At 36.4% G+C, this 11,429-nt stretch overlaps 1 protein-coding gene and 1 long non-coding RNA gene across 3 annotated transcripts in view; one reads left to right on the top strand and one right to left on the bottom strand.

The window, feature by feature from the left end:
* Positions 1-575: 575 nt before the first annotated feature.
* LOC128248323 (uncharacterized) lies at positions 576-9,778 on the top strand. The gene is made up of 3 exons (XR_008264559.1): positions 576-838; positions 7,755-7,920; positions 8,663-9,778. It is a non-coding gene; the product is annotated as an uncharacterized LOC128248323 (long non-coding RNA).
* LOC106873378 (glucose-6-phosphate exchanger SLC37A4) overlaps positions 1,073-11,429 on the bottom strand; it is a 27,972-nt gene continuing 17,615 nt past the window's right edge. Inside the window, exons 4-10 of one of the 2 annotated variants that reach the window (XM_014920712.2) lie at positions 10,374-10,509; positions 9,772-9,894; positions 7,414-7,572; positions 5,691-5,776; positions 5,383-5,496; positions 4,312-4,450; positions 1,073-1,475 (exon numbers count right to left, since the gene is read on the bottom strand). In XM_014920712.2, the coding sequence (XP_014776198.1) occupies positions 1,300-1,475; positions 4,312-4,450; positions 5,383-5,496; positions 5,691-5,776; positions 7,414-7,572; positions 9,772-9,894; positions 10,374-10,509 (933 nt within the window). In that variant the 3' untranslated portion in view covers positions 1,073-1,299. The remainder of the gene's footprint in view (positions 1,476-4,311; positions 4,451-5,382; positions 5,497-5,690; positions 5,777-7,413; positions 7,573-9,771; positions 9,895-10,373; positions 10,510-11,429) is intronic. The other variant, XM_014920713.2, reaches the window with a different exon arrangement.

The following is an 11,429-nucleotide window of genomic DNA, read 5'->3' on the forward strand; positions in this document are numbered from 1 at the left end:
GTGATGGGCAATGCGATGATCACACGCTACACACTTTCCTTCCAAGCACTGCTGTAAACAGTGGAAGTGAACTAGAATGTTAAAACTTAGTGTGCATGCACAGCAGAGTTCAAGGTCAATCTGTGCTAAACAGCTTCACTCTACGTGTTTCAGCTTCGTTACTATGGCAACAATCCGGATACTTATTGATCAGACCACATATATCATTTTTCAGTATGTAATGATTATTTCTAATACTGATACAAGACCATAAATTTAAGAAAGGAAGGAGATATTTGGTTGTATTTGTGTGTAATACTAACACCTAGCTGGAGTGTAATACTAAAAAATTGCCTGTGAGTAGCATTAAAAATTTGTCTGTGTGTTTCACTGACAAATTGTGCATATTTATAAAGCTAAAAAATTATGTATATGTAAAGGTGATAGATTTTCTCAGTGTAACATTGATAAACTATGTGTGTGTCACTGACAAATTGCGTGTATTTGTAAAACTAAAAAATTATGTGTGTGTGTGTGTAAAGTTGACAGATATTTTAAGTGTAATATTGATAAATTGTCTGTGTGACACTGACAAATTGTGTGCGCAGATACTGAAAAACTGTTAAGTGCAACACTAACAATTTGCCTCTGTTTGACACAGACAAATTGTCTATGTAACACTAACAACTTGACTGTATGCAACACTGATAAATTGTATGTGAATTTGTGACAGCGACAAGCAGCTTTTTCAAGAAGATGGCAAATTACTTTCTTTCTTTCTTTTTTCTTTAATGACAATGACAGATTATCTTGGAAAAATACCAGAAGTTGTGATTAACTTTGAAGAGAACTGGTGCAGGTGAAGAAAAGAATTTGTTAAAATATAATGTTAATAACTGTTCTAGATGGCAGTAAAAATTTGATAGTTTGGTTTATGGCAGTAAATCCTGTGGTTTTTAACTAAAGAGTTAAACATAACCATTATTAGTTAATGACAGCTTCAGCTGAGCTCATTATTATTAAACATCATTTATTCAAACAGTTTTCAAATACTCGGTTAGTAATGTTAATTGTAATGAAATGTGAGGTCGACTTTAAAAAAATAAATACTTTTTTATTCTCCAATTATGTAAGTAGTTGCTGCAATTTACAATCATAGCAACAGTGATTTTGTTAATGCACTCAATGACAACAAAAATACACACAAAACAAGTTGCTATTTTCCAAGAGTCCTCAAAACCAAACATATTGAAAGCGTAGCTGTGTAGCAGCACTCCAGTATTTGAGGAAAATTTTGATGGATGTATGAACAATCAGGTTTCAGGATGTTTTATCTCTTGTGTTGTCTTGTTGTTTCAGTTGACATTGCATACGGCCCAGCTGCCAGAGTAAGGCCAGTGCAATAACAGATGAATAGTTAATGTACACAAATGTTTGATGCCACCCTCGTTGACTGGCCAGATACGTAACCGGTAAGCCAGCGATCACACCACCAGCTAAAAAAGACAAATTAGAGAAATGAAAAAAATTATTTTTATTGAAGGATATAAATGATGACTGATTTTTAAAATATTATTTTAATATTTCAATAATATTTTAAATATCTAAATATCATTTTAACACAAGTTAAAGACTAACAAAACATTCACAGAATGGATTTGGTAGATGGAAACTGAAAGAAGCCTGTCATGTGTATGTGTATATATATATATATATATATATATTCATCTTTGGGGAGGGGGATCTTTGTGTCTGTGCGTGTCCCCCACCCTGCTTGACAACTAGTGTTGGTGTGTTTACATCTCCTATAACTTAGTGGTTTGGCAAAAGAGACCCATAGAATAAGTACCAGGCTTAAAAGATAAAGTACTGGGGTTGGTTCATTCGAATAAAAAATTCTTCAAGGCATTGCCCCAGCATGGCCAAGATAACTTATGCTGATATAAAATTAGAGATTTGCTTGATGGCTTATCCAACCGCCTGGCTAAATAAGCTTATCAGACAAACATAAAATCCTAGTCGATATGAATTTTATATGAAAGAATACATATTTACAAATATTACATACTTAAGGCCCATTTTCTTCATAAGGAACCACTGTTTTAGATTAGCTTGTTCTACGATTAACCTTTTAGCATTTAAATGTAATGTTCATTTATTCACATTGTTTTGAATTAATTATGCATCATCTCACAGCTTCGAGATTTTGATGATGTGACTGTTTATTTTTAGAATGACATTGTAGGCTAAGTGTGAGAGGCTGGATCTGGTCAATTTGAACATAAAACAGGTAAAATATTTGGGCCAGATATAGCTGGTTTAATGATGTTCCAGTCTCAATCTTTTATTCATAAAATAATGTATCTTAGATGTCATTTTTTTTATATGACAATAGAACTTGATTTGATGAAGATATGGCTACTATTTTTAGCAAGTCACAAAACCATGTAAAGCCTCCCTTGACAGCTTGTTTTCCATAACATTATGATAAAGATGTACAATATCTTTTATTAAAATATGATGCTATGTGACTTCAAAATTCTCTATTCAAATGGACTTTCAGATATTCTGACTCAGTGCACTTAGCCATTGAGTTATAATCCTTAATCAGGGCGGCCCTTTGCATCCCTCAGTTTGTTAAGCTTGCAACAGATTCCATTCTCATTTACATATGAATGATTAATAGCAAAGAGTGTACTCATGCATGTATAAAAATTGGTGTTCAAATACAACCAAATTTTAGAAAAAAAAAAAAAAAACCTTTTCCATTTATAATAAATTTATAAGCACTATGTAACAAACTAGCTACTCACTGGAATTGTTAGTCAACATAATATACCTGCTGAACCAAAGACTATCACACCTAGTTTCAATAATACATATGAAAATAAAGTGGATGCAGTTTTATTGAACACCTGGAATTAATTATTAATACAATTGTTCTGGCTATATTGATATACTAATATGTCTATTGATGAACAGTCTTTAAAAGAAAATTGCAACTTGTGTTGTAACAGGCATGGCTGTGTTAAGAAGCTTGCTTCCAAACTGCATGGCCTTGAGTTCAGTCCTACTGCATGGCACCTTTGGGAACATTGTTCTACTATAGTCCTGGACTGACCAAAGCATTATGAGTGGATTTGGTAGATGGAAACTGAAAGAAGCCCATCATATGTATGTATACATATATATATATATATAAGGTGTGTTATGAGCATTTATAGAACATGTATCCTTCAGTTATCTAGCCATTGGAAATTCCTATATCTTTTTCCATGTTATAGAAAAAAGCTTTCCATCTCATGCGCTTAATGAGGTCTGTAATTTTCAATGGCCAAATAACTGACGAGATGGCGGCGTGGGTTTCCGCCCCAGCATCCAAAACTCAGAGTTTTATCATGGCCACCGAATAATTGTCACATATTTTTACAGATAAATTCCTCTATTTACATAATATCAAGTTCTCATTCTTTCTTTTGTTATCCTTCCTATCAATATATATATATATATATATATATATATATATATATATATATATATAGGGGGAAGTCAAAAATTATCTGCACTTTGCCATAACATATCTCTATTATTGTCACACTGCTTTCTGCACATGTGTGCTTATAGTTGGTACTATCTTGGTCACATGATAGGAGTTTGAACCTGATTATGACATTTTTCTTTCTGGCTTTACAGTGTCAGCATGGCCACTCCACTAGCAAGTTGCACCAAAGAAGAACAAAGAGCAGTGATCCAATTTCTCTGGTCGATAAGTGTGTCAGGTGCTGAAATTCATCAGAGGTTTTTAGCACAATGCATGGACAGTGTACTACTGCATAGAAGTGTGCATGAGTGGATCGCGAACTTTATAAGTGGCTGGACAAGCATGACACACAAAGAGGGAGCAGGATGACCGTCAACCTCCACCACTGATGAGAAGATTCAGCAAGCTGAAAGGATGGTAATGGTGAACCGGTTCACCATTACCATCTCTCGGATCACTGCTCTTTGTTCTTCTTTGGTGCATGTTGCTAGTGAAGTGGCCATGCTTACACTGTAAAGCTAGAAAGAAAAATGGTGCAATCAGGCTTAAAATTCGATCACGTGACCACAATAATACTAACTATAAGCACACATGCGCAGAAGGCAGTGTGACAATAATAAACGTATATTATGGCAAAAGTGTGGATAATTTTCGACTTTTATATTTGATGATGATGATATTGTTATACACACGATTTCACGTCAAGAATCTTGCAAAACAAACACATAAATATCACACACACACACACACACACTTATAAAATATATCAAATATAAATTGCAAATTTTTACTATTTCCAAAAGCTGAACAGACGGAAGAAGCAGCACCACACATATGTCCTGGCACCGATTCCAAAGCAGCAACTCCACTAATTGTGAGAGGACCATACACAAAGAAGCCGATAGCGAAACCAACCAGAACAATAAATATCTGTAAGAATAAAACAAAAGATTAGAATAAATAATTAAAAGAAAAAAAAAACAATCTGCAAAACACAAACCCCATCTTAGTTGCTGCTATTGCTGTTTAACCCTAGGTCAACACCTATTAGGTAGATCTATCATCAAAGCCAATTTATTAATGAATATCTAATCTTTTATGTTTTACTTGTTTCAGTCATTAGACTGTGGCCATACTGGGGCACCACCTTCAAGAGTTTAGTTGAGCAAATCCCAGTCCTTATTTTTAAGTCTTGTACTTATTTTCTTGGCATCGTTTGCCAAACTGTTAAGTTATATGGACATAGACTAATAACAGTTGTCAAGTGGTGGAATGACAAAAATAAAGGCACACACACACACACACACAGAGATATATACACACGACAGGCTTCTTTCAGTTACCATCTACCACCAAATTCACTCCTAACACCAACCACTCCACAGAGTGTACTGGTTGTCTTTTGTGTGTTAACAGTACAGGTGCCTTTTGCATGTCACTGGCACAGATGCTCTTTACATATCACTGGCACAGGTGCCTCCCACAATATGTATTAAATAATGGTTTCTAATTTAGTCACAAAGCCAGTAATTTTGAGAAGAAGGGATTGGTCAGTACCATCAACCCCAGTACTTGACTGGTACTTTATTTTACCAACCCCAAAAGGATGAAAGGCAAAGTTCGCCATGGCAGGATTTGATCTCAGATTGTAAAGAACTGAAAGAAATACCACAAAGCATTTTTACCACTGCTCCAACAATTTTTTCAGCCTACCACTTTTTTTATTCTTTTTTTCTTGAGCCCAAGGATTAGGTTATCTGGTTTACATGGTGTAAAAGTGACCGATATTATAACAAGCCCTCCTTTCACCACACACTCTGATGCCCCTAAGTATGCATGATAAATAAAACAAGTATATTTACCTCATTAGAATAATAATGGATGTGATGAACGAAGAGGTAGAGGGATAGAGTGACACCGAAACTAAAGTTCCGGGCAACGTTTAGACGGCATTTGACTCTGCTGACAGATCCCGGCTATGAGGAAACAAACAAAATAAATAAAGGAATAAATAAATGAATAAATAAATAAATAAAAGGTATACTTAATTTTATGTTTTCTTTTTTAATGGTTAAGGAAGTTAGAAGCAATTCATTGAAATGGAATATTTAAACATTGAGATTTTGTCTAAAAAACAAAAATAGGAAAATGTGAAAGTAAGTTTGCTCACACTTGTGCTAGCTTTGTCAGACCAGATTCCAGAGACAATAGAACCTACAATACCGCCAACCTCCATACTGGATGCTACCATGCTACCTATAAATGAAAAAAAAGAAACTAATAAATTGTCATGAAAATAAAGAATCATCATCATTATCGTTTAACGTCCGCTTTCCATGCTAGCATGGGTTGGACGATTTGACTGAGGACTGGTGAACCAGATGGCTGCACCAGGCTCCAATCTGATTTGGCAGAGTTTCTACAGCTGGATGCCCTTCCCAACGCCAACCACTCCGAGAGTGTAGTGGGTACTTTTACGTGCTACCGGCACGGAGGCCAGTCAGGCGGTACTGGCAACGGCCACGCTCGAAATGGTGTATTTTACGTGCCACCTACACGGGAGCCAGTCCAGCGGTACTGGCAACGATCTCGCTCGAATGTCTTTTCACGTGCCACCGGCACAAGTGCCAGGAAGACGACGTTGGTAACAATCACGTTCAAATGGTGCTATTTACGTATTGCTAAAATATTCCAAATTTAGAGCTTGTTGCTGTTTAGTTCTAGGTTAGCCTTGATCTAAAGGTGTTCCAGCTATAGCTATCCATTTTTTAAAGATATAAATGTAACTAGGACTACAATATTCAATGTGTCCTTACTTGTTTAGCCCCAAGTCAGTCCTGATGCAGTAGGCTTATGATTAAAGGCATTCCAACTGTAACCATCCTGTCTTTGTTTTACAAATACAATTTATCTAAGACTACATCACCTGATATATCTTTTTAGAGTGTGATTTAAGGGAGTTGTAAGAGCTATTTCTAGCAGGTTGAATGACTGTATAAGAAGCATTTTTGTTGGTTTGTAATGAATGTTACCACATGTATATTCACATATTCAAACCAGGATTTTTACAGGAATGGATGATTGGATAAAATATTGATCTCAAATTTTGGTAAAAGACCAGCAATTTTTGGGGAGGGGTAACTTCAGTTATATCGATCCCAGTGTTCAACTGGGACTTATTTTATTGACCCCAGTGTTCAATTGGTACTTATTTTGTCAACCCTGAAAGGATGAAAGGCAAGTCAACCTTGGCAAAAAATGAATGGATAAGATATTATTGTTATGTGGTTAAAAAGTTTGTTTCCCACATAACAATGCCTGTTCAAGCTAACACAACGAAAAACATTCTATCATTTAAAAAAGAACACCAGCTGGTAAAAGACATTGGCAGATATTTTACTAGATTCTTGATTATTTTCAAAATTAACTGAAATTCGTGGAGTGTATTTTGTAATAAGAAATAGATTAGGTACCTGCGGAATGCAGATTTCAAACTAAAAAAAAAAACCGAAAAAAACATTGAATTAAAACTGAAACCAGATTATGAGAGAGGAGATATGGAATAAACTAAAAATATAAGGTTTGATGGCGAAAGATTATTGTATTTATTTTTTTAAAATACCTAAATAAAACAACCACAAAATAAAGATAATCAAATTTGAAGGCTTTAAGTTAAGATCAGATTTTTCCAAGTGAAAATCTAGAGATTACACGTGAAATGCTGTTTGAAGAAAAATACAACAAAAAAAATAAATAAATAAGGGGCTTTGGAAAGAAGATGAAAGAAAAAAAGAAGGAAACAATAGGAGAAAGAAACAAAGAGAAAAAAGATGAAGAAAGGGACAACAGTTGCAGCAGCAGGTAATAAAGAGGAGAAAACTCTGTCAACTTACCTAGTATGGGACTTAACTGCTTCTCTTGGATCAGATACAAGTGACTCCAATCCATCATACATGTACGGATACCACAGAGAAGCAAATAGCTTATTCCCAACAGAAAAAGAAATGGATCCAGAAACACAGATGTTACTTGTGAAATGTTAGTCTCATTTTCTTTCGGAAAAGAGGAAGTAAAAAAAAAAAACAAATGGTAAATTATAAAAATAGATTGAATTTGATAGTTGAGAGTGTGTCATCACACTTGATGCAGAAAAATTAATAACAATTTACTTGTAAGTGATAAAAAAAGAAAAAACAAAACAAAAATGTTACCTTTCACCTTTTATTTCTTTCAGCCATTGGACTGTGGAAATGCTGGGGCACCACCTTGAAGGGTTTTGATGAATAATTCAACTACAGTACTTATTTGTTGTGATGGACCGACGTCCCATCCAACGAAACTGAGAAACTGGCCTTCTTGAGCCAGGCGTGGCCCAAGAAGGGAAAAACAACAACTTATCTGTAAGTCTACTACTTATTCTATCAATCTCTTTTGTCAAGTCGCTAAGTTATGGGGGCATAAACAAACCAATACCATTTGTCAAGCAGGGATGGGGGACAACATATGATGCAAACACAAAAATACACACACAACCATACACACATACATACACACACACGCATGCATACACGCACACACACATACATACATACACACACACATACATATACGCATGATGAGCCTGTCTAGACATGCAACTATATGCATGAGAATACAAACATAAAACAAACCATACAAATCTGCACATATACATACATACATACATACATACATACATACATACAAAAATACCCTGTTGATGCTGTTGAAATTCCAATGAAGGAGCCTTGGATCTAGGTTAGAAACCGGTCCTTTCTCTATTGGCAAGAAATCTTGAAATAAAACTGAATAATGACATACATACATACATTCATACATAATACATTCATACATACATACATACATACATATTTACATATTAATACGTACATAAGTACATACATACATACATACATACACACACACATACATACATACAACAGACTTCTTTCAGTTTTTGTCAACAAAATCCAACCACAAGGCTCTGGTCAGTCCAGGGCTATTATAGAGAAGACAATTACCCAAGGTGCTACACAATGGGGCTGAAGCAAGTGTACACATTTGTTTTTGTTTATTATACGGGGTGTTCAGGCTAAATTTGATTTTTTGTCTCCTTTTTTTCAGGAACAGTTTCATGTGTTAGTGAACAGTTTGCAGTGTTGGAGAGCATAAAAACTGAAGTTGTAGTTGGCATGGAGGATTGAAAGCCATCTGAATACTGAAAAAGAGTTCCTGTATCGTGATGGTTTGTGCCAGGTATCAAAATTCTGACATCATGACAGCAGCTCAATGCTCTGTGAATATTGTAAAGGCCTGAAAGATATAACATGGACAGCTACAACGGAGACTACAAAGCCGTGACCAGCAGGAAGAAACACATGCTGGAATTCATCCCCACATCTTTGAACAGGGCCTAAGGTTCAATTCATACAGCTACGTGAAGTTGCTGGAGACTGTGGTCAATCTTTGGGTGAAGAGAGTTGCTGCTGGAAGGTCACATGTGTGGCAGCAGGATCTGACTCCTTACCATACCTCTGGAAAGAGTCAGAAGTTGTTGTTAAACAACTTCACCAGACCCAATTCTAGCCTCCTAATTCCCCTGATTGTAATCCCATGGAAATGTGAAGAAGATACATCAGCTTGTGCATGAGGATAGACAGAGGACAATCAACAACGTTTTGAAGCATTTGAGGGAGGATAATTTGGTGAAAGCAAACCAGGTCTGTGGAACACAAGAATTGGATTCTTCGTGATGACAATGCACCCTGTCATCAAGCTCCTCTCAATCGTGAGCTTCTCACCAAAAACAACATGGTATCACTTCTGCACCCACCCTATTCACCAGATTTAGCACCTATGGACCTCCATCTCTTCCTTCAAGATGAAAATGTAGCTCAAAGGTCACTGTTTCAACACTGTTGTCACAATCAAGGGCAAATAGCAGAAGGTCCTCCACCCACTTACAGAAAACAACTTCCAGACCAGATTCCAGAAATGGTAGGAACTCTGGGACCAGTGTACTGCCACACAAGGTGACTATTTCAAAGGAGATGACGTTAAAACTTAGGTAAATAAGTTATTTTTTATTAGATGTAACTAGTCTGGGAACTTTTTGATACCATCTTGCACATAGGCATATGTATATACACATTTATACAAGTGTGTGCATGTTTTTGTGTGTGTGTGTACTTTCTTGTATTTCCATTCTTAGCAAGATTAAGAAATGTTCTTACTTTTGTTGAGGGATTTGTTTTTGTCACCAGAATGTTCTTCCAGATAGTTTTCCAAACCAAACTTCGATGGATCTTCATGCAGTGTGACAATAAATATGGCAGCCAGTAACATTGCACTACAAGCTGAAGGAGAAATACAAGATGTAAAAAGAAATCATTGAAATATCCAACCCACCCATCCATCAATACACACACACACACACACACACACACACACACACACACACACAATGGGTTTCTTTCAGTTTCCGACTACCAAATCCACTCACATGGCTTTGGTCAGTCCAAGGCTATAGTAGAAGACATGTAGTTGAAAAGCAGACGTTAAATGATGATGATATACTTGAAAAAATGAATAGAAATTATTAGGTATTTACAAATAAATACCTAATGATTTATAAATATCTAATTATCAAATTGGAAAAAATATCAGAAAAGTCATTTCCATTCATTTTTTCAAATACATAATACTGTACCAAGGACTTTCTGTTTCTTATTCTTTGTGTGTGTGTGTGTGTGTGTGTGTAATGAAATACCAATTCTGCAGATTCCACTGCTTTTATTGAAGGATAGAAAATAAAATAAAGACATGTAATTGTTACCTGGGATTATCATTCCTAATCTCCACCCGTAGTGAAGTGCAATGGTTGTGATGAAGAGAGGACCAATACTGCCAGATACATTGATGGATGTTGATAGTATGCTCCACACGGTAGCGAAGTTATCAGGAGGGAACCACTGGGTAGATCACAGACAGAGAGAGAGTGAGTAAGAGGAGAAAGAGAGAGAGGGGGGGTGAGTGTGAAAGTAAAAGAGATGAGAGTTTGGTGAAAGTAGGAGGGAAAAGAGAAAGGTAAAGAACAAGAAGGAAAGAAAAAATGGAAGAGTAAAATGTGAGAGAGAGATTGTGTGTGTGTACGACAGATATAATAGTGGAAGAAATACACAAGGGGATGCTGAAAAGTTCCTGGCTTTAAGGGTATTGCAAAGGCCTGGTTGGAGGACCAACCTTCCAATTTATTTTATAGAACTTAGAAAATCTGAAGGACCTCTGCAATAATCATGTGAATCTGAGAAGGGAATATGTTGAATAAAATCATAATTAACTGATTTTCTTTTACCCAAAGCCAGGAACTTTTCAGTACCCCCTTGTATGAGAGAGTAGGAAGGAGTTACAGAGAGACAAGTCTTGAGAGGGTGATACAAAAATGACAATCTGAGAGGGATAGGCACCAGAATTGAAAAGAGTGTTAGTGGGAGGTATAGACACCAGAACTGAAGAAGTGTTAGTGTGAGAGTGAAAGAGATAGTAGTTGTTGGCACTCCGTCGCTTACGACGTCGAGGGTTCCAGTTGATCTGATCAAAGGAACAGCCTGCTTGTGAAATTAACGTGCAAGTGGCTGAGCATTCCACAGACACGTGTACCCTTAACGTAGTTCTCGGGGATATTCAGCGTAACACAGAGTGACAAGGCTGACCCTTTGAATTACAGGCACAACAGAAACAGGGAGTAAGAGTGAGAGAAAGTTGTAGTGAAAGAGTACAGCAGGATTCGCCACCATCCCCTGCCGGAGCTTCGTGGAGCTTTAGGTGTTTTCGCTCAATAAACACTCACAATGCCCGGTCTGGGAATCGAAACCGTGATCCTATGACCGCA

This window comes from Octopus bimaculoides, chromosome 7 (assembly GCF_001194135.2).
Source record: "Octopus bimaculoides isolate UCB-OBI-ISO-001 chromosome 7, ASM119413v2, whole genome shotgun sequence".
NCBI classification, from domain to species: Eukaryota; Metazoa; Mollusca; class Cephalopoda; order Octopoda; family Octopodidae; genus Octopus; species Octopus bimaculoides.